Here is a 24,764-nt window from a genome sequence, read left to right on the forward strand (position 1 = left end):
CACACACCATCTTGGCTTGGAAATATGTTGCTATTTCTTCACCGCTGGTTTAAAATCCTGAGCCTTTCTACCTAACGATACTGTGGGACACACACTTCAACACATCGACTGTCTTGGTTCAGGAAAGCAGCTCACCATCACCTCCTCAAGGAAAATTAGACTCCCCTTCCCTGGGAAAAAGACTCTGACTATCACAGTGCCAGCAACCCAAGTTCAATTCCGGCCACTGTCTGTAAGGAGTTTGTACGTTCTCCCCGTGTCTACATGGGTTTCCTCCGGGTGCTCCGGTTTCCTCCCACGTTCCAAAGACATACAGGTTAGGAAGTTGTGGGCATGCTATGTTGGCGCCGGAAGCATGGTGACGCTTGTGGGCTGCCCGCAGAACACTCTACGCAAAAGATGCATTTCACTGTGTGTTTCGATGTACATGTGACAAATAAAGATACCTTATCTTATGTCCCTCATAATTTTACAGACCTCTTCTATAAACCTATAAGGTCATCCTCAGCCTCCTACATTGCAGGGAGAATAAACCCAGCCCATCCAATCTCCCCTTAAAGCTATAAACCTCCATTCCAGGCAACATCCTGGTGATTCTCTTCTGCATGGTCTCTATTGCTACCACATCCTTCCTGACGACCAGAATTGTACACAGTATTCCAAGTGCAACCAGGACTGTACACAATACTCCAACTGTACATAATACTTTAAGCAAAAAGCCCTGGAGACTTGCAATTGAAGATTGATTAAAGTGACAAGATAAGTTAATAAAGCTTTTAATATACACAGGATTCTAAATTTTGTAAAAAGAAGCATGAGTGTAAAAACTAGGAAGTTTTGTCTGACCTTCATAAGTTACTGGTTAGACCTTATCTGGAGTATTATGTTCAACGTTGCTTACTCCATGACTGATCCTGATGAACTGCATATGATTAGGTATGATATCTATGCCTGAGTACCATGCATGAGCATTCAGTTATAAAGAATAAAACTGAGTTTCTCTTTCTGATGAATTGAACACAATTACGCTGATTAAACTTACATTAGCAACATAAAAGAGTTGTGAATTCCTCTTGCCACAGTAAAAAAAATGCAATCTATCATCTTACATTATTAGAATAATGAATTAAATTGCTGTAGAATTTATTCAGATTTGCCTATTCTCATCAGTAGTTAATATTTAGTACGCCTCTTGATAGTAAGAATCTAAGATGTGTCCTGGTACCTGCCTGAAGTCATCTTGTTAAATGGAGACAGCTACAGAGTCAATACCATAGAGTCATCCTCTGAAAATGTCTGATTTGAATCTCTTTTATTCTGCTGCAGACCAATTGAAAGGTCAGCTAGAACAGAGAAGAATGCAAAGAGCTGCCAGTGGTAAGTAAGGAAATAGATTTGAGTTCAAATTTGGCATCAATTAATGATTTAAAGAAAACAATAAGATACTAATAAAGGATGAATAGTGACATTTATTTAACTGCAATATCTGCCGGTGGTGGAGATGAGCAAAAAGGTTGTTTCATAGCTAGGTTGCATCACCTGTTTGTTCATCAGTTTACATTGTTATTTAGAACTTAGTGAGACCAATCCCATTCCCTAGTGTGAGATCTTAAAGAGTCAGTGGGTGTGCATATACTGTATGCTTGGTACAGGAAACACATTGCAAAGCCTGTCATGGGGTTGACTTAGTTTCAATATTCTACAACTAGATGCTTCAGCAGATTCTCCTCTTACAACCCTTAAAACCTTGGAAGTAATTCTACTTAGAGCATGGAATTGATGTGCCATTCACCAGATAAGGAATATTGCAGAACCGTGTAATTATACGGTGCCATTGATATAGTAAAATGTCCCAAGGCACTTAACAGGAGCATTATCAGATTTTATTTTACATCTGGCTATATAAAGTGTAGATGCGGACCAGGAGAATGGGGCTAACTAGATTGCTTTTGCATTTACCCAGTATGGAGAAAACAAGCCAAAGGACCTCCTTCATTGCTGTAGCCTTTCTATACTTGTTTACCTGTGATCCTATATGGCTCCTCTCAGCATGTTCCCAGCCAATAAAGTTCTGGAATATAGAAAACACAGAGGAAAAGCAGAGCAAACTCCCATTGTGATAATGACCACTTCAGAAGTGTTGATATGGAGGAATTGTCACATCAGTTTTGGGGATGCTTGCCCATTAACAGCAAGAAAATATAATGTGAGCTGCCCACAATATTCCAGTCACTAAAATGAACATAAATGTGCAACAAATATTTTTAAAATACTATAAATTCAAGGAAACCAGATTTAGTCATAAACACTGACCCCACTTGCAATCTATCCCAGCATCACACAGCTAGATTTTGTTACAATGATATGATACTTGATATGCCATGTAAGGTTTTTCAATGTAAGTTTTAATTTTAACGTGAATCCCACTTTGGTGAAAATACAGTATAAGATTGTGTGAGCGCTTGGCTCAGGTCAGCAGTAAATAGGTAACAGATAAACCAACATGACTTTCTGGCTGGGGCATATACTTGGTACATAGTACTCATTGCTGGTCTAAGCTATGCAGTTTCCTTGTTTGACTTCTCACATATGTTCAACAGTTAGAGGTGCAGTATTGAATCAAGCATCATAATCTGTCTGATGTTGTTTTCCCTTTTGAGAGCTAAACCAAATATCCCTCTAAGCTCCAACACATTTACTTCCTCAAAGGGCAATGTTTAGTGCCATACCACAGTACACTCACAGATTCAACTTCAAGCCTCTATATTAGGTTGCTTCTCTTGCATTAAATATCAATTATATCCTCATGTACAAAAAAATCTCCAACTTCTTTATGTTTTTCACCTATATGTGGGTACTGATGGATGCTTGACATTTAGTGTGGATTCAGTGGACTGAAGGGCCTGTGTTCATGTTGTATCTTTCTTAAGTGACTGCCCACTTTAAAAATGTTCTAAGGTTATAGGAAATCCTACTGTTGTGTGAAGCATGCTCTCTGTGTATGTCAGAAGTATGGAAGTGAGCTAACTTTACAAAATGCGTTTTGGCACCCTCACTGTGATATTGATGCGCTATCTATTTTCTATGGAACCATAAAACCAACCTCTCCACTGCAGCTTTGAACCAAGCAAAAATGGTGTGCATTATTGTAAAAACTGGGAAATTGTAACAGGTATTTATTTATTTGTTTTACTGTCAATAAGAAGGCTGTCAATACTGTTCCAGTAAGAAGGAAGGACAAGGATAGAAAGGTAAGGGATCCTTGGATTCCGAGAGAGGTGGTGAATTTAGTCAAGAAGAAAAAGGAAGCATATGTAAGCTTTAGAAAGCTAAACCAAACAGGGCCCTTGAGGATTATAAAGAGGCTAGAAAGTAACTCAAGAAGGGAATTAGGAGAGCCAAGAGGGCCATGAAAAGCCCTTGGCTAGTAGGATTAAAGAATCACAAGGCATTCTACACCTGCATTAAGAGCAAGAGGATAACTAAGGAGAGGGTAGGACCACTTATGGATAAATGAGAGAACATGTGCTTGGAGGCGGAGGAGGTGGGTGAGATCCTAAATGAGTACTTTGCGTCGATATTCACCAAGGAGAAGGACATGGAGGATAGTGAGATCAGTGTGAAATGTGCTAATACGCCTGGGCATTTTGAGATTAAGGGAGAGGGAGTGCTGGGTCTCTTGAAGAACATTAAGGTGGATAAGTCCCCAGGGCCTGACGGAATATACCCCAGGTTATTGAGAGAGGCAAGAGATTAGATTGCTGGGGCCTTGACCAAGATCTTTGTGTCCTCTCTTGCTACAGGTGAGGTCCCAGAGGACTGGTGAGTGGCTAATGTTGTTCCATTGTTTAAGAAGTGAAACAGGGATAATCCTGGTAACTAGACCGGTGAGTCTCAGACCGGTGAAGCTATTGGAGAGGATTCTTATGGATAGGATTTATAATCATTTGGAGAGCCTTGGGTTAATTAATGACAGTCAGCATGGCTTTGTGCGGGGCAAGTCATGTCTTTCTAGGCTGAGTTTTCTGAGGAGGCGATGAGGGTGATTGATGAGGGTAGAGCTGTGGATGTTGTCTAATTTAGTATTTAATTGGGGGAGGGGCAATTGTGATGCTATTAGGCAGGAACAGAGTCTGGCTAGAAGAAATCACTTATCTTCTAGTCCAGGTGAATCCACTCCAGGTCTTCCAGGTAGGTCCTTAAGCAGTCATTTACCAGGTGGCTCCACTCTAGGGTCGACAAGTCGCAGTCACTTACCTCAGAAGTGTGGTGAGAGGGCTGGGCTTCAGGTGAGGCTGAAACAGCATGGACACAAGACTCCCCTCCCCAACATACTACTAGCTAACGTCCAGGCCATTGAGAACAAAGTTGATGAACTAAGGGCAAGACTGACCTATCAAAGAGAACTGAGGAAGTGCTGTGTGCTATGTCTCACTGAAACGTGGCTTACACCTGCTTCACCTGACTGTGCCATACAACCTGAGGGCTTCTCAATCCACTGAATGGACCGTACAGCATCTTCGGGCAAAGTTAGAGGCAGAGGGGTCTGCTTCTTAATCAATAACTTGTGCTCAGACGAGACGGTCCTGGCGAGCTCCTGCTCACCTAATCTGGAATATCTAGCGGTGAAGTTTTGACCATACTACTTGCCACAGGAGTTCACTTCAGCTCTCCTAATAGCAGTCTACATCCCACCCCAGACAGACATGAAGCCTGTACTCAATGAACTATATGCTGTGGTCAACAACCTTGAGACAGGATACCCTGAGGCTCTCTTCATTATTGCAGGTGACTTCAACCAGGCCAACCTCAAGAGTATGTTACCAAAATAATACCAGCACATCTCCTGTCCCACCAGGGGTGCCAACACCCTTGACCATTGTTATACAACCATCAAAGATACCTTCCGAGCCACCCCTCACCCCTCACTTTGGTAAATCTGACCACCAGGCTGTGCTCCTCCTCCCTGCATACAAACAGAAACTGAAACGGGAGGATCCAGTACAGAGAGTTATACGATGCTGGTCTGAGGAAGCAGGTGAGCTCCTACATGACTGCTTTGAGTCAGTGGACTGGTCCATGTTCAAAGACTCAGCTGCCAGTCTTGGTGAGTATGCCACCACCATCACACACTTTATCAGCAAGTGTGTTGAGGACTGTGTACCAAAGAAGACAATACAGGTGTTCCCAAGCCAGAAACCATGGATAAACCATAGAACCATAGGACAATACAGCACAATACAGGCCCTTCGGCCCACCGTGCTGTGCCGACTTTCAAACCACACCTAAGACTATCTAACCCCTTCCTCCCACATATCCCTCTATTTTAAATTCCTCCATATGCTTATCTAACAACCTCTTGAACGTGACCAACGTATCAGCTTCCACCACCACCCCAGGCTGCGCCTTCCATGCATCAACCACTCTCTGGGTGAAAAACCTACCTCTGACATCTCCCTTGAACTTCCCACCCATTACTTTAAAGCCATGCCCCCTTGTATTGAGCATTGGTGCCCTGGGAAAGAGGCGCTGGCTGTCCACTCTATCTATTCCTCTTAATATTTTGTACACCTCTATCACATCTCCCCTCATCCTCCTTCTCTCCAATGAGTAAAGCCCTAGCTCCTTTAGTCTCTCCTCATAATCCATACTCTCTAATCCAGGCAGCATCCTGGTAAATCTCCTCTGCACCCTCTCCAACGCCTCCACATCCTTCCTATAATGAGGTGACCAGAACTGGACACAGTACTCTTAAGTGTGGTCTAACCAGAGTTTTGTAAAGCTGCAACATTACTTTGCGGCTCTTAAACTCGATCCCACGACTTATGAAAGCTAACATCCCATAAACTTTCTTAACTACCCTATCTGGGAGATCCACTCCTTACTGAAGTTGAGGACTGCTGCATTCAAGTCAGGTGACCCTGACGTTTACAAGAAATCGAGATACGACCTCCAGAAAACTATCAGGAATGCCAAGAGGCAATACCAGTTCAAAATAGAGTCCCAGACCAGCCATCAATTGTGGCAGGACTTACATGCTATAACGGGCCGCAAAATGAAGTTGGACAGCATAATTAACAATAGTGCATCCCTTCCTGATGAGCTCAACACATTCTATGCGTGTTTTGAACAGAAGAGGAGTGGATTGTCACCACCCACTCTGACCGGCTCCAATGCAACTGAACCTGTGGTCACCGTCGAGGACGTAAGATCAGTCTTCCGGAGAGTGAACACGAGGAAAGCATCTGGAAGGGATGGTGTCCCTGGCCATGTGCTCAGATATTGTGCTGATCAGCTGGCGGGGGTATTTGCAGACATTTTTAACCTCTCCCTGCTTCAGAGGTTTCCACCTGTTTTAAGAAAACCACTATAATCCCGTTACCTAAGAAAAACAAGGTAATATGCTTTAATGACTACCAGCCAGTGGCTCTGACATCCACCACCATAAAGTGCTTCGAGAGGCTGGTCATGGCACACATTAACTCCAGTCTCCCAGACAACCTCGATGCACTGCAAGTCACCTATCACCAAAATAGGTCTACAATGGATGCCATCTCCCTGGCCCTACACTCATCTCTGGAGCATCTGGACAGTAAAGACACCAACGTTAGACTATTGTTTATTGACTACAGCTCCGCCTTCAGTACTATAATTCCAAACAAACTCATCACAAACTCCGAGACCTGGACTCAGCACCTCCCTTTGCAACTGGATGCTTGACTTCCTGACCAACAGACCGCAATCAGTGAGGATCGGCAGCAACACCTCCAGAACAATTATTCTCAACACTGGTGCCCCACAAGGCTGCATCCTCAGCCCTCAACTCTACTCCCTATACTCTCATGACTGTGTGGCCAGATTCTACTCTAACTCCATCTACAAGTTTGCAGATGATACCACTGTAGTAGGCCGTATCTCAAATAATGATGAGTCGGAGTACAGGAAGGAGATAGAGAGCTTAGTGACATGGTGTCATGACATCAACCTTTCGCACAATGTCAACAAAACAAAAGAGCTGGTCATTGACTTCAGGAAAGGGGGCGGTGTACATGTACCTGACTACATCAATGGTGCTGAGGTCGAGAGGGTTGAGAGCTTCAAGTTCTTCAGAGTGAACATCACCAATAACCTGTCCTGATCCAATCACATAGACGCCATGGCCAAGAAAGCTCACCAGCACCTCTACTTCCTCAGGAGGCTAAAGAAATTTGGCATGTCCCGTTTGACACTGACCTACTTTTATCACAGCCTGGTATGGCAACTGCTCTGCCCAGGACCGCAAAAAACTGCAGAGAGTTGTGGACACAGACCAGCGCATCACGGAAACCAGCCTCCCCTCCATGGACTATGTCTATACCTCTTGCTGCTTTGGTGAAGCAGCCAGCATAATCAAAGACCCCACCCACCCGGGTCATTCTGTATTCTGTCCTCTCCCATCAGGCAGAAGATACAGGAGCCTGAGGGCACGTACCACCAGACTCAAGGACAGTTTCTATCCTATGGTGATAAGACTGTTGAACGGTTCCCTTATATGATGATCTCACAATCTACCTTGTTTGAACTTGCATCTTATTGTCTCCCTGCAATGCACTTCCCTGTAGCTGTGACACTTTACATTGTATTCTGTTATTGGTTTTACCCTGTACTACCTCAATGCATTCTGTACTACCTCAATGTACTGTGTCATGAATTGATCTGTACGAATGGTATGCAAGACAAGTTTTTCGGTACAAGTGACAATAGTAAACCAATACTAATACCAATACAAACTTGGGAGAGTAAATTGGGAACAGATGTTCTTGGGGAAGTGCACAGCGGAAATGTGGAGGGATTACTTGCATGGGGTTCTGGATAGGTTTGTCCCATTGAGGCAGGGTAAGGATGATAGAGTGAAGGAACTGTGGTTGACAAGAGACGTAGAATATCTTGTTCAAGGGAAGAAAGAAGCTTACCTGAGGTTCAGAAAGCATGGATCAGGCAGAGCTACAAAGTAGCCAGAGGGAGCTTAAGAATGGACTTAGCTGGAAGGGGGCATGAGAAGGCCTTGGCAAGTAGGCTTAAGGAAAACCCCAAGGCATTCTACATGTATGTGAAGAATAGGAGGATGACTAGAGTGAGGGTAGGACCGATCAGGGATAAAAGAGGAAACATGTGCCTGGAGTCGGAAGAGGTTGGGGAGGTCCTTAATGAATACTTTGCTTCTGTATTCACCAGAGAGAGAGATCTTGACGTTTGTGAGGATGGTGTACAACAGGCTGATACGCTAGGGCATGTTGACATGAGGAAAGAGGATGTTCTGGATCTTTTGAGAAACATTAGGACAGATAAGTCTCTGGGGCCAGACGGGATATATCCAAGGTTATTATGGGAAGCCAGGGAAGAGATTGCTGCGCCTTTGGCGATAATCTTTGCGTCTTTTCTGGCTACAGGAGTAGTGCCAGATGATTGGAGGGTGGCAAATTTTGTTCCTTTGTTTAAGAAAGGGAGTAGGGATAACCCTGGGAATTACAGACCAGTGAGTCTTACTTCAGTGGTGGGCAAATTACTGGAGAAGATTCTTAGACAGGATTTATGGGCATTTGGAGAAGTGTAGGCTGATTAGGGACAGTCAGCATGGCTTTGTGAGGGGCAGGTCGTGCCTCATGAGCCTGATTGAATTCTTTGAGGATGTGACAAAGCACATTGATGAAGGTCGAGCACTGGATGTGTTGTACATGTATTTTAGTAAGGCATTTGATGAGGTTCCTCATGGAAGGCCTATTCAGAAAGTCCGGAGGGATGGGATCCAGGGAAACTTGGCTGTGTGGATTCAGAATTGGCTCGCTCATAGAAGACAGAGGGTGGTGGTAGATGGAGCGTATTCTTTCTGGAGGTCGGTGACCAGTGGTGTTCCAGAGGGATCTGTTCTGGGATCCCTGCTCTTTGTGATTTTTATAAATGACTTGGATGAGGATGTGGAAGGGTGGGTTAGTAAGTTTGCTGATGACACTAAGGTTGGTGGTGTTATGGATAGAGTAGAAGGTTGCTGTAGATTACAACAGGACATTGATAGGATGCAGACCTGGGCTGAGAAGTGGCAGATGGAGTTCAAAGGGATTTATTCTGGCTGGAGGTCCCTGACTAGTGGTGTTCTTCAGGGATCCATACTGGGACCTCTGCTGTTTGTGATGTGTATAAATGACCTGGATGAAAATGTACATGGGTGGGTTAGTAACTTTGCAAATGATATGAAGATTAGTGGTGTTGTGGATAGCATAGAGGACTGGCAAAGGATACAGTGGGATATAGATCAGTTGAAGATGTGGGCAGAGAAGCGGCAGATGGAGTTTAATGCGGCTAAGTGTTAATGGCAAGACCCTTAACAGTGTTGATGTGCAGAGGGATCTTGGGGTCCAAGTTCGTAGCTCCCTGAAAGTGGTTGCACAGTTGATAGGGCAGTAAAGAAGGTGAATGGCATGTGTGCCTTTATTACTCGAGGTATTGAGGTACTGAGTTCAAGAGTCAGGAAGTTACGTTACAGCTTTATAAAACTCTGGTTAGCCTGCATCTGGAGTATTGCATTCAATTCTGGTTGCCCCATTATAGGAAGGATGTGGAGGCTTTGGAGAGGGTGCAGAAGAGGTCTACCAGGATGCTGCCCGGATTAGAGGGCATGTGCTCTGAGGAGAGGTTGGACAAACTTGGGTTGTTTTCTCTGGAGCAGTGGAGGCTGAGGGGAGACCTCATAGAAGTTTATAAGATTGAGAAGCATAGATAGAGTAGACAGCCAGTATCTTTTTTCCAGGGTCGAAATGTCTAATACTAGAGGGCATGCATTTAAGCTGACAGGGGGTAAGTTGAAAGGAGCTGTACGGGGGGGGGGGGGGGGGGGGAGGGGGGGGGGAGTTCATACACAGAGAGCGGTGGGTGCCTGGAATGCGCTGTCAGGGGTGGTAGTGGAAACAGATACGATCGAGGTGTTTAAGAGGCTCTTAGCTAGGCACACTAATATGCAGAGAATGAAGGGATATGGACATCGTGTAGGCAGAAGGGACTACTGTTTAGTCAGCTTTTAATTACTAGTTTAATTAGTTTAGCATAACATCGTGGGCCAATGGACCTGTTCCTGTGCTGTACTGTTCTATGTTCTATCTGGGGTGTTGATGAGAATGCATCATAAAATATGAACAAGCGCTCTGGCACAAAAAGACAGATAGCCTGAAAATTCTCAGCGGGTTTAAAATAATGGTGTATTCCAGCTGACCACATTTTCTGATCACCCTGTGCCTGCATAGTGATGTACAGAAAGCATCCCACTGAGTTTTCCTTGAATTAGAAGACAAAATGTTAGATTCCCATTTAACTAATGACTATTGTCTTATCATCCAAAGTGTATTATTCTATCACCCTAAAACAAACCTTGTCAGCCATCTGCCCTGCATGAGTTTGAGCTTCCCTCATTAGCTCTCTGGCTAGATTCCAGTCATCACTCAGCCTTCTGAAACCGATGTTTCTCATTCTTTTGGAATTGGATGAATAGCATCGGGAGCACTGATTAGAATCAGATCTCCAGTGCCTGTGTTCTGTAGAGCTACTGGTGTGAGGTGCATTCACAGTCAACCCATTATTGGTTTGGCGTGCGTGCAGAAACCAGAGAAGAAGGTAGGTAAACCAGACTTCCGTCACTTTTCCCAAGTGGAGATACCAATCAGTTTACTTGACAGATGCCAAAATATTTCAGACGTGTAGCAATCAGATTGGCGCATTGGTGAAATATGTTGGGATCTGCTGACTAAGCTCATAGGTCCTGATCTGAGCTTAATCCAAAATAAGGTTAGAAAGAATGGGATAAAACAGAAAACACTCAGAAGGTCAGGCGGTGTCCATGGAGAGAGAAACAGTTAATGTTTAAGGTCAATGACCCAGCATCAGAATGTGAAGGATGGGTTTATATAATTGAGATCATACATAACCAGTGTAATTATTTGGGCCAGACTCGCAAACATTCCATTACTTTCTTTGCACCTTTTTTATCCTGTAGTTAAATTCATATCTAAATGAACCTTTCAATCAGATAACTACTAAACGTGAAGAATTTTTCTCCATTCCTTGTAAGACGAGTACATTTCATTCAGTTCTCATTTAGTCTGGGAAATTGAATGGAGCCTATTATAAAAATGAAGCTACTTTGATGGTATCATTGTTAGAGGCTGTGCAATATGAAACAGCTTTAACCTTCCCTCATTGACAACATCCGACTGCCATCATGCCCTCAGCTACTGAACAGAGAATGATGTCAATATTGTAAAAATATGATAAATATGTGAATAAACTTCTTTCTGAGCAAGAAATGGGCACTGTTGTATCACCATACCATGCTAACTCATTGCCATTTGAGCTTTTTGGATGCTCATAAGTAAACAGTTGAGCTCCATGCAGCAAGTTAGTTGAGATCTGGCCTGGTTTATCCGGTGGCATTGCATGCCTGAAGTTATCAGACACTATGAGTCAGTTAGGGTTGGTTAGAAGAAGCAATTTTTCAGAATAAGTGAAAATAGATTCGTGGTGTCCTGTATCTGGGGGCGATCCTGTTCAGTTGCTATATTAATGATTTGGTAGTTCTTGAGGAAGTGGTGTCAAAACTTGAAGGTGATACCAGGATTGAAAATATACTCAGTTCTTCGGAAGAGCAAGAGAAACTGCAGAGAGATAGTGAGAAGATGGGGAAGTTACCTAAGCAGTGGCAGATGCAACTCTTTGTTAGATTGTGAGATAATATATTTGGTAAACAATGAAAGTATATCCCCTAAGCTTCCTCTGACGTTCATGGCTGATCCTCTACCTTGTCCACTTTCACATCCAATCCCACACCCTCTGATTTCCTTCATGCCAAAGAAGCTCATTAGTTGACTGAGTCAATATCTAAGCACCTGCAGCCAGCTGAAGCAGATTAATAACCCCTTATGCAAAGAAATTGCTTGTCATTTCCGTCCTTATTGGCTGGCTCATCAACCAAAGATTATGATTCTAGTGCAAAAAAACCGAGCTGCTGGAGGAACTCAGCGGGTCAGGCAGCATCTGTGGAGGAAATGGACAGTCGACATTTCAGGTCCTTTCATCTGGACTGAAAGAGTTGCCAGTATAAAGAGGTGAGGGGGAGGGATGAGCCAAAAGCTGGTAAGGGATAGGTGGATCCAGATGATTGGCAGATGGTGGGGGAAGGAGGGGTAGAGGTAGTGACAGAGGCTGGGAGGTGATAGGTGCAGGGCTATGGAAGGCAGAGTGGAACCAAACAAGGGAGAGAAGGTGAACAGATGGGAACAGTAGCAGGGGTGGGGGGGGGGGTCAATAGGGAACCCAATGGGAGGTGTGTGTTTTGCTCCAGACTCCTCCATCTGCAGTCTCTTGTGTCTCTATTGTGATCCTAGATTCTAAAAAGCTGCATTAATTATGCAATGAATGAAAGTGTTCTTGGTACTATAGAAATGCAGAGGACCTTGGAGAACATTCACTGAATATTGGCAGCTAATTATCATATTCATGAGGCATCATAAATATGCTAGTAGAATTCAAGATTTTAACTCAAGTATAATAATAACTGTCAGGGGATCATTAAGGGCATGATATTAATGAAATGTAATACAAAATATTAATAAGATCTATGTAAAAACACAGGCTTCTATACCACAGAAACATTGAGATTTCAGAAGAATTTAGATCAGCAAGAGGGATCATTCATTCCTTGAACATTGACAAGTATGGTGAATGACAAAACTCAAGGGAAATCTGACCAATTGAACCACACCTTGTTAGAGCCGGGTACAATAATAATGTTTAAAAGACATTTAGACAGGTTCATGGATAGAAAAGGTTTAGAGGGATATGGGCCAAACACAGGCAAATGGGACTAGCTCGGAAGGACATTTTGGTTGGCATGGACAAGTTGCACCAAAAGGCCTGTTTCCATGCTCTATGTCTCTAAGACTCTAATGTAGATTATGAGATGGTCTGAAAGAAATATTTAACATTATGGAAAGCTGGTACACTTTTTTTAGAAATAGCCCTTTTTCTGTAACTCAGAGGTCAGAAAGAATTTTCTGATCCTATCCTGATAAAGTGTCTCGACCCAAAACATCAACATACACATTTTACCTCCACAGATGCTGCTTGACCTGCTGAGTTCTTCCAGCATTTTGTTTTTTTTTGTGTGTCGGAAAGAAGTTGCCACTTACACAATACAAGGTATTTGAACAGAGTCAAGGAGAAGCACAATGTGGATACAAGAGACTGATGCAGGGTTTCAACCCAAAACATCGACAGTTCCTTTCCTCCCACAGATGCTGCTCGACCCGCTGAGTTCCTCCAGCAGATTGTTTGTTGCTCCAGATTCCAGCATCTGCAGTCCCTTCAGTCCACACATGTTGGAGATAAGCCTGGACGAATATAAAAACAAAATCATGACCTTACTCCAACCTGATCACCCAGTACTGGGTGAGCAGAAATTTCCTCCTAGCCTCTGTCACTATTTCCACTCTCTCCTCCTCCATCTGCCTATCATACATCAGCACCTATCGCTTGCCAGCTCTTATCTCACCCCTTCCCCTCACTTCTTTACACTGGCTATCTCCTCTCTGTCTTTGAGTTCGGATGAAGTTCATGACCTGAAACGTCGACTGTCCATTTCCCTCCACGGACATTGCCTGATTCGCTGAATTCCTCCAGTATTTTCTTTGTTCCTCAGGACTGAGGATGACCAACTTCCACTCTGGTTCAGTGGGTTCTGAGGTGGCTGATGAAGCCAACAGGTGAACCACAGATTCTTCCACAGATAGAACATAGAACAGTACGGCACAGGAACAAGGCCCTTCGGCCCACGATGTCTGTGCTGAACACGATGCCAAATTAAACTAAATCTCTTCTGCCTGCACATGATGCATATCCTTCCATTCCCTGCATATTCATGTGTCTATCTAAAAGCCTCTTAAACGCCACTATCGTACCTGCTTCTACCACTGCCCTTGGCAGCCCGTTCCAGGCACCTCCCACTCTCTGTGTAAAAAGAACTTGCCCCTTCATCTCCCTTAAACTGTCCCCCCTCAACTTAAATGAATGTCCTCTAGTATTTGACATTTCTACCCTAGAAAAATGACTGTACACCCTATCTATGCCTCTCATAATTTTATCAACTTCTATCAGCTTCCGATGCTGCAGAGAAAACAATCCGAGTTTATCCAACCTCTCCTTATAGCTCATACCCTCATATCCAAGCAGCAGCCTGGTAAACTTCTTCTGCATCCTTTCCAAAGTCTCCACACCCTTCCTGTAACGGGGCGACCAGAGTTACACACGACATTTGCACAGCTGGGGCAGGACATGCCTGCCAGTGCAGGTGGATAATAGTTTGAGAGATGGTGAGGTTTCACTGCTTCCACTGGGTCTCTGTGTACTGCCTCATACATGATCTGGAGGTCCTCAATACCATCCGAATTGCCCCTTTTCCACTTTGAACAGTCATATGCCAAAGAAATAAAGGACTGCAGATGCTGGAATCTAGATGAAAAATACGATGATGCTGGAGGAACTCAGCAGGCCAGGCAGCATCCGTGGAGAAAAGCAGGCGGTCAACGTTTCGGGTCAGGACCCTTCTTCAGGACTGAAGATAGGAAAAGGAGAAGCCCAATATACAGGGGGGGGAAAGCAGAGCAGTGATAGGTGGACAGAAGAGTGGAGGCAGGTGAAGCTCTGTCTCACCTGAAAGGACCATTTGGGTCCCTGGATGGAGGTGATGGAGGTGGTGTAGGGACTCCCTCGTTCACTCCTTAACCCCCCCCTTACCCATCCCGCTCCCACCCTGGGAACTTTCCACTGCCCCTGCTGTAGGTACAACACCTGTCCCTACACCACCTCCATCACCTCCATCCAGGGACCCAAACAGTCCTTCCAGGTGAGACAGAAATTCACCTGCATCTCCCATAATATCATTTACTGCATTCGGTGCTCTAAGTGTGGCCTCCTCTACATTGGTGAGACCAAACACAGACTAGGTGACCATTTCGCAGAACACCTGCGCTCCGTCCGTAACCGCGACCTGCATCTCCCCGTTGCCAGTCACTTCAACTCCCCCTCCCACACTATCACTGATATGTTAGTCCTCGGCCTCCTCCGCTGCCAGGAGAATTCCAAGCGCAAACTGAAGGAATAGTACCTCATTTTCCGTCTTGGATCCTTGCAGCCTAACGGCATGAATATTGAATTCTCCCACTTTAGGTAATACTCACCACCACCCCCCCCCCCCACCCCACCATGCTCCTTCTCTTCCCTTTCCTAGCCTCCTCTTTATTTCTTCTTTTCCTCTCTCTTCTTACCTTTGACCCATCCCCCGGTGGATCTGCTCTCCCCTCCTCCCCCGCACCTGCCTATCACTATCTCTTACCTGCATCTACCTATCACCACCCTGTGCCCACCCCACCTCCCCTCTTATGTCCACCTATCACTGCTCTGCTTTTCCCTCCTACATATTGGCCTTCCCCTTTTCCTATCTTCAGTCCTGAAGAACGGTCCTGACTGGCAACGTTGACCGCCTGCTTTTTTCCACAGATGCTGCCCGGCCTGCTGAGTTCCTCCAGCATCATCCTGTTTTTCAGTCGTGCCAAAGATTCCCTGGAGGCAAAGGGAATGTTATATGTCTTCAAGGAGACTTTGAGGCGATTTTTTCCCTCTGTCTGCCTGGTAAACACTTTCCATGACAGAACTCGAAATAGTGTGTATTTTTTGAGAGTCAGGCATTGGGCATGTGAACAATGTGACATCCCCAATCTGGCCAACTGACTGAAACCATGGTCTCAGTGCTGTAAATGTTTGCTTGGTAGAAGACACTGGCTTTGGTTCACATCCATCCAGTGAATTTGGAGGATTCTGCAGACACAGCAGTGATGGTATCTTCCCAGTGCTGTGAGATGTCTGCTGGAGGCATTTCAGGTCTGAAAAGATCATGAGTTTTGTGCCAGGTCTGAGGGCTCAATCTTCAAACACACTTCTCCTCAATCGACCAAAGGCTGCGCCGGTGCATTGAAGGTGGCGGTGAATTCCTTCATCAAGAGGTGGATCCCGAGATATGGGAATTAGTTGTTTTCCCAGTGTCTCGCCAAGGCAGTGCGGTGTAGTGGGGAGCAGTTGGTAGAGGACTTTTCTCTTATGGATGTTGAGTTTAAGTCTATCCCTTTGTATGCTTCAGTGAACGGGTCAATTTGACAAAACTGAAGGTTTTATCTTTGGTACCTACTGCAAACTATTCCATCACCAATGACTCCGTCCGTCTCTCTGGCAACTGCCTGAGACCATCCATGATGCTGGACTTTGTTGAGTTCCCATCTACATATTCACTCCATCACCAGCTTCACCTTCTTCCATTGCTCGTAGAGTCATAGAGTTACAGAGAGGTACAGCACGGAGACAGACCCTTTGGCCCACCTTGACTGTGCCAACCGTCAACCCCCCATTTTTACATTCACCTCACCCTAACCTATTTTATTCTCGCCCACATTCCCATCAACCCCCCCCCCCCCCCCCCCCCCCCCCAGATTCTACCACTCTTCTACACACAGGGTGATTTAGAATAGTTAAAAAAGTTAGCAATCCTCATATTTTTGGGATGTGGGAGGAAACTGCGGCACCTGGAGAAATCCACGCTGTCGCAGGGAGAACGTGCAAACCTCACAAACAGAACTGGAGGTCAGGATTGAACTCAGATCGCTGGAGCTATGAGAAAGATTGGGCCACCACTTTGCAGAACACCTCTGCTAAGTCCACGAGGTGTAAGATTTTGGTCACTCTACTTCTTCACTGACCTCTCTGACTTCAACTCCTGCATTGTTTCAATATCCAAAGCAAGCTCGAAGAGCAGCCCCTCATCTTCTAACTGGGGCTTAATATTGAAGCTAACAATTTCAGGTAACCTCTGTTTATTTTCCACCTACCAGGTGTGGCTGTACCTCTCTATCTATGCCTCTCATAATCTTATACACTTCTATCAAGTCGCCTCTCATCCTCCTACACTCCAAAGGGAAAAGCCCCAGCTCGCTCAACCTTTCCTCATAAGACATGTTCTCTAATCCAGGCAACATCCAGGTAAATCTGCTCTGCACCCTTTCTAAAGCTCACCCATCCTTTCATGAATCTCTGGAATTCTCTTCCCCTGAGGGTGCTGGAGGCCGGATCATTAGATACGTGAGGTGGAGATGGATAAATATTTGAAAGATTTAAGAATTATGGGGACCTGGCACGGAAGAGGAGTTGGGGCCAGCATAGACCAGCCTCGATCACATTGAATGGCGGGACAGGCTTGAGGGGCCAAGTGGACTATTCCTGCTCATATTTTCTTGTGTACTTGGTTAAACGTTCTATATAAGTGCAAAATACTGTTGTCAAATGGTAGCAGTAAGTGGAGTACCACATTCTGGTGTGCCAACATCTTCAGCTCTGGTACTTTACCACTTCTCTGAAGGCCTTTCTGTTTGGATTCTGTCTAGTCTGTGATGTCCATGACCTGACCCACTCATCATTCCTGTAAAATAATGGTGTTACATCCCTTTCAGATAGATTAAATTCCTCATACCGTGTGCGAAGTGTAGAATAAATAACTTGAGACAGCGGAGTGTGCAGGATAATTCACTGCTGACATAAGACCACATATTTCACTGCCACAATTTAGGTAGCCCTTGTCACAGTGCAGAACACAACGCTTGGCAACTCAATGATATTGATTGTATCCTTGAAGCTCATATTTCTGCATGAGTTTAATAAACACAATTTGTTAGTTGGATGGACAGTGAAATAAAACTGACAAAAGATTACAAATGTTTTTGGCTTTTATCTGATCGAATTCAATGTTTTTTCTACAATCAATTTAATGCTGTTGGATTGAAAAACAAAAAAGAACTGTAGATGCTGGAAATCTGAGTTAACACACTGAGTGCTAGAGTTCTGTTGAAATGTCATTGACCAGTAAAGCTAGTTCTGAACTGTTGAGCATTTCCAACATTCTCTGTTTTCATTGACGCTACACATGTTTTCAGTTGATTTCCAGCATCTGCAATGTTTTGCTTTTCAATCCAAAAGCATCATCTCTCTGGCAAAAAAAACCTCACAAGCTGGATCAGATAAGAGCCAAGAACTCTTTTGACCATTTTATTTAAATGTTCATGTCACAGAGTCATAGAGTTATACAGCAAGGAAAACAGGCCCTTCGGCCCAACTAATCCATGCCGATCAAGTTGCCTACCCGAGCTAGTCCCATTTGCCTGTGTTTGGCCCATATCCCTCTAAGCCTATCCTATCCATGTACCTGTCAACATGTCTTTTAAATGTTGTTATTGAACCCACCTCTACCACTTCCTCTGTCAGCTTGTTCCATATACAGACCACCCTCTGTGTGAAAAAGTTGCCCCTCAGGTCCTTTTAAATCTTTCCCCTCTCACCTTAAACCTATGACCTCTAGTTTTGGTCTCCACTACCCTGGGAAAAAGCCTGCGGCTATTCGCTCTTATCTCTGCCCCTCATGATTTTATAAACTTCTGCAAGGTCACCCCTCAGCCTCCTATGCTCCAGGGGAAAAAGGTCCCAGCCTATCCAGACTCTCCTTATAACTCAAACTTTCCAGTCCCAGTAACATCCTCATAATTCTTTTTTGCACCCTTTCCAGTTAACTGTTAATTGCCAACAATTTTTGTTTACTGAACTCACACAGAACCATGAGCAGAAAGGATACAATAAATACACTGGAGTTGCCAGACATGCAGTATGAAGCACTGTGAATTATGTGGCCTAATGTCAGCAGTGAATTATCTTACTGGTGTTGTTGAATAGATGGATGAGAGTGATTCATCATGTCCTGTTAATTAGCCTAATCTTTTCATTTGTGAGTGATCCAAATGACAGGATTAGGCTAATTTTCTCTCAAAACATTGGGCATTGGGTAAGAAACTGTTGTGCGGTGCTATTTGGCAGGATGGTGAACACATTAAACTTGGATACATCACTGAAACTGTTGAGAAGGGATTGAGCAGGACACGTGCACGTTGGGTGGGGAATAGAGGTACACAAAATTATGAGGAGTACAGATAGTAGAAGACGTTTCTCCATAGCAGAGGTGCCTATAGCCATAGGACATAGGGTTGGGGGAAGGTGAAAGAGGTTTAGAAGGGATCTGAGAAAGAGCTTTCTCACCCAGAGGTTAGTTGGACTCATCCTGATGAAGGCTTTCGACCCGAGACAACGACTGTTTATTTCCCTCCATAGATGCTGCCTGACCTGCTGAGTTCCTCCGGCATTTTGTGTGTGTTGCTGCTTGAGCGGGTGATGGGGCAGGTATTCACACAACATTTGAGAAGCATCTGGACAGGTACTTGAACCAGGAAGACTACTGACCAAGCTGATAAATGAGATTCGCATAGATGGGTACCTGATAGTCAGCATGGACATGATTGGCTGAAGGGTCTCTTTCTGTTTTGCTTCTATGACTCTACAACTTGCAAAGCTATGAAGTCAATGCAACCAAACGTCAGGAGTTGAGTACAAAAACAGCCAATATCCTACTGATTTAGCACAAACAACCAAACACTGAATTGTAGCATTGTTAGGACAACCATTACTTTGGTGAAATTTTCACCTTCTTCCCAGACTGCACAGTGTAATGCCTGAGACTTCTTGTGAGTGTTGGTTCTGGCTTTGGTGCCTCAAACATGCTGAATGAATTTCACCAAAACCTTCACAGTTCTCCATGGATCTGATTGCTCCACTGCCACCCGGTGGACATGATTCATAACCACATTGCATTTTCATGGAAAAGACCAGATCAGCTGACTGAAAATCAAGATACCTGCAGATGCTGGAAATCTGAAATAAAAACAGAAAATGCTGGAAGCGCTCAGAAGGTCAGGCGGCATCTATGGAGGGAAATGAACAGTTGACGTTTCGGGCTGAGGCCCGGCACTGTCTCGGGCTGTTTCAGGCCGAGGTAGTCCTGATGAAGGGTCTCGACCCGAAACGTCGACTGTTCATTTCTCTCCATAGATGCTGCCTGACCTGCTGAGTTCCCCGTGGATCTAAAGCCATATCTCAAAACTGTCAATAAGATTGCAGTCAATCTGTAAACTGATGTTATAATGTGCATCTTCCAAAAAAAATCACTGTTCCTCAACAAATAGACACAAATAAAAGGTCTAGTTGCTGTAAATTTGAAATCAAAATACAGAAAATGCTGGAAATGAATAATAGTCTAATTATCAACTAAAAGCAAAAGATAGTAATGATCCCTTATCAGGGCAATCCTGTGTATGTTCTGCTAACTAGGCTGTCTTTTTATTCTGGAGACACAAGAGACAGGAAGCTAGAGCAACAAACAATCTGCTGGAGGAACTCAGCGGGTCGAGCAGCATCTGTGGAGGGAAAGGAATTGTCGACGTTTCGAGTCAAAGCCCTGCATCAGGACTGAGAGTGGAGAAGGAAGATAGCCAATGTAAAGAGAGGGGGAGGGACAGGGTGATACAGGGGCTAGTAGGTGATTGGTGGACCGAGGAGGAGTGAAAGATGATAGGCAGATGGAGCCAAGTCGGTGGTGGGGGGGGGGGGGAGTGGAGTTGAGAGACAGGTGGATAATAGATGCAGGCAAACAAAAAAAGAGAAAATGGAGCCAGGTGTTAGGAGGGGAGAGTGAAAATGGAGGTATTCTAGAGCATAGTACATAGAACAGTAGAGCATAGCAACAGACTCTTTGGCCCATGATGTCTGTGTCAAACATGATGCCAAATTAAATTAATTCTTTCTACCTGCACACAAACCATCTCCCTCCATACTCATGTGCCTATCTAAAAGACTCTTAAACGTCACTATCATATCTGATTTCACCACCACCCCTGGCAGTACGTTTCAGGCACCCACCACTCTCTGTGTAAAAATCCTGCCCCGTACATCCCCTTTAAACTTTCCCCTCTCACCTTAAAGCTACGCCCTCTAGTATTCAACATTTCTACCCTGGGAAAAAGATTCTGTCTGTCTACCCTATCTATGTCTCTCATAATTTTATAAACTTCTATCAGGTCTCCCCTCAGCCTCCGACGCTCCAGAGAAAACAATCCAAGTATGCTCAACCTCTCCTTGTAGCTCATACCCTCTAATCCAGGCAGCACCCTGGTAAAACTTCTTCTGCACCCTCTCCAAAGCCTCCACATCCTTCCTGTAATGGGGTGACCAGAATTGCACACCAGGTACGGCCTAACCAAAGTTTTATACAACAGCAACATGACTTCCTGACTCTAGAGATGAAGGCAAGCATGCCATATGCCTTCTTTACCACTCTATCTATTGGCGTTGCCACCTTCAGGGAGGTATGGACTCGGACCTGTTTGTTCATTCCTGGTCTTGCTGGATATTCTGATTTATGTTGCTCTGGCTCCTGGTCAATGAATTTATAACTTCTGTGATCAACTCAGACAACTGTGGCATCAAGCACGCAAAGGGAGAGAATAAGTAGGCACGAAGATGCCTAGAGGCGGCCGGAGTAAATGGAGAAGTGAGTTGGAAGAGACAGAGGCTAGGGGAAAGGCAAGCAGGGCTTGTTTCATTGAGATAAGAGAACAGCAACACTGACCCTGCCAAAGTAAACACTGAGAGATAGAAAGATTCATAAACAGACTCTTAAAAAACAAAATATGTTGAAAAAATGGAAAGATGGTATATAGTATTTTAAAGTGATGTATTAGTACATCAGAAGCATGTAATTCCTTTAAACCATCATGTAAACCGCAACACGTGCAATATAACATTTCAAAATCACTTTAAAAGGCTTCTCTGTATTTTTAGGTTTGAAATCCCAGTTATGTTAACATCTGATGGAAGTTATAGATGCATGGAAACAATTAATAAAATATGTACGCTTTAGCAGTGAGAGCATTAATTGCCTGGAATTGCTCAAAATAAAAATACCATGTGGGGTTATGTTGTCCAAGCGTATTATAGCTGCTGTCTCTGTGCTCTGAATTAATGGCATGCAAAATGCAACCATTTAAACTCCTGGGTAACCATGACACCATTTTTTCTTGTTGTCTAAACAAAAATGATCTGGTATTGCTCTAACTCAGTCATGGAAATATCAGACTATCGCAATGATTCAAAATGTTAGTTACAAAAATCAGAGCGGAGATCTAGCTGCTGCTGTTCTTGATCTTCTGTTTCATTAACTATTTCAGAGGAAGGACAAGGAAGGAAGAAAAACTTCAAATACAAATTCTGTTGAGTATTTCCTCCACTTCCTCCCTGACAGAGACATTTTACTTGCGATTTGGTTCTGTTTCCCAATATCCAGCGTTTTTCCTGTTCCCATTGATGAGTGGGAACGTAGGGACATCAGAAAGAGGAGCATAGAGTCATAGAGCTGCACAGCATGGAAATCAGCCTCTCTGCACAACTTGTCCTTGCCAACCAAGATGAAAGAAACCAAAGCAGAGACCAAATGGAATTGGAATTGGTTTATTATTGTCACACGTACCGAGGTACAGTGAAAAACGTGTCTTGCATACCGTTCATACAGATCAATTCACTACACAGTCCATTGAGGTAGTACAGGGTAAAACAATAACAGAATGCAGAATAAAGTGTAACAGTGACAGAGAAAGTGCAGCGCAGGTGGACAATAAGGTGCAAGGTCATAATGAGGTAGATTGCAAGGTCAAGAGTCCGTGGCTCTCAACTGTAGCCACTTTGAATTAAGATTATGGCAGATCCTGTACTTTTTTTTTGTTATACATGATTGAGCTTGGCAGGCTGAGCCAGCATTTAATTACTCATAGCTAGTCACCCTTGAGTAGGTGGTGGCGAGCTGCCTTCTTGAACCGCTGCAGTCCTTGCAGTGTGGGTGCACCCACAGTGCTGTTAGGGAGGGAGTTCCAGAATTTTGACCCAGCAACGGTGAAGGAACGTTGATATATTTTCGAGTCAGGATGGTGTGTGGCTCTGAGGGCAACTTCCCGGTGGTGGTGTCCCCCAGGCCTTTCCTGCCCTTGTCCTTCTCGCTGGTGGAGCCCATGGGTTTGGAAGATGCTGTCTAAGGAGTCTTGGTGAGCTGCTGCAGTGCATCCTGTAGATGGTACAGGCTGCTGCCACTGTGCGTCGGTAGTGGAGTCAGTGAACGGTTGTGGATGGGGAGCCTATCAAGCGGGCTGCTGTGTCCTGTGTGGTGTCGAGCTTCTTGAGTGTTGTTGAAGCTGCATTCACTCAGGCAAGTGGAGAATATTCCATCACACCTCACTTGTAGACAGTGGACAGGCTTTGGGGAGTGAATATGTGAACTATTCACCGCAGGATTCCTAGCCTCTGACCTGCTCTTGCAGCTACATTGTGTATATGGCTACTCCAGTTCAGTTTCTGGTCAGTGATAACCCCCAGAATATTAATAGTGGGGGATTCAGTGGTGGTAATACCATTGAATATCAGGGGTATTAGTTGGATTTTCTCTAGTTGGATATTGTCATTGCCTGGCATTTGTGTGATGTTACTTGCCACCCGTCAGCCCAGGCCTGGATATTGTCCAGGTCTTGCTGCATTTGGATGTGAACTGCTTCATTATCTGAGGAGTCAGGACTGGTTCTGAACATCGTACAATCATCAGTGAATATTCCTACTTCTGACCTTACAATTGAAGGAAGGTCACTGATGAAGCAGCTGAAGATGGTTGGGCCTAGGAACTCCTGAGGAACTCTTGCAGAGATGTCCCGTGGCTGAGATGATTGACCTCCAACCACCAAAACCATCTTCCTTTGTGCTGGGTACGATTCCAACCAGCAGAGGCTTTTCCCCTAGGTTCCCACCAACTCCATTTTAGCCAGGGCTCCTTGATGCCATTCTCGACCAAATGCTGCCTTGATGTCAAGGGCAGTTACTCTCACCTCACCTTTGGAGTTCAGCTCTTTTGTCCATGTCTGAAATGAGGTCAGGAGCTGAGTGACTTTGGCAGAACCCAAGCTGAGCTTCTGTGCAAGTGCCACTTGACAGCACCATCTATTATCCCTTCCATCACTTTGCTGATGATTGAGGATAGACTAATAGGACTGCAGATGGCTAGGTTAAATAAGGACAGGCACAGTAGTGTAGCGGTTAGCATAACGCTTTACAGCGCCAGCGACCCAGGTTCAAATCCGGCCACTGTCTGTAAGGAGTTTGTACGTTCTCCCCATGTCTGCGTGGGTTTCCTCCGGGTGCTCCGGTTTCCTCCCACATTCCAAAGGCGTACGGGTTAGGAAGTTGTGGGCACGCTATGTTGGTGCCGGAAGTGTGGCGACACTTGCGGGCTGCCTTCAGAACACTTGACGCAAAAGATACATTTCACTGTGTGTTTCAATGTATATGTGACTAATAAAGATATCTTATCTTAAATTTGTCCATCTTCTTGCGGACAGGACATATCTGGGCAATTTTCCATATTGTTGGGTAGAAGCCATTGTTATAGCTGCAGTGGAAAAGCTTGGCCAAGGGCGCGGCAAGTTCCGGAGCACAAGTCTTCAGTACCATTGCTGGAATGTTGTCAGGGCCCATAGCCTTTGCTGTATCCAGTGCCTTTAGCCATTTCTTGATACCACATGGAGTGAGTCGAACTGGCTGAAGACTGGCATCAATGATGCTGGGGACCACTGGAGAAGGCCGAGATGGATCATCCCCTCGGCACTTCTGGTTCAAGATTCTCGCAAATGCTTCAGCTTTCTCCTTTGCACCTTCCTGTCTGATTCTCATGTCCT

General features: G+C 44.6%; 1 protein-coding gene across 1 annotated transcript in view; it reads left to right on the forward strand.

Annotated features, from left to right (window-relative positions):
• kif6 (kinesin family member 6) overlaps positions 1-24,764 on the forward strand; it is a 431,738-nt gene that overhangs the window by 334,388 nt on the left and 72,586 nt on the right. Inside the window, exon 16 of the mRNA XM_052024853.1 lies at positions 1,327-1,377. Within this exon, the coding sequence (XP_051880813.1) occupies positions 1,327-1,377 (51 nt within the window). The remainder of the gene's footprint in view (positions 1-1,326; positions 1,378-24,764) is intronic.

This window comes from Pristis pectinata, chromosome 10 (genome assembly GCF_009764475.1).
Source record: "Pristis pectinata isolate sPriPec2 chromosome 10, sPriPec2.1.pri, whole genome shotgun sequence".
Taxonomy (NCBI): Eukaryota; Metazoa; Chordata; class Chondrichthyes; order Rhinopristiformes; family Pristidae; genus Pristis; species Pristis pectinata.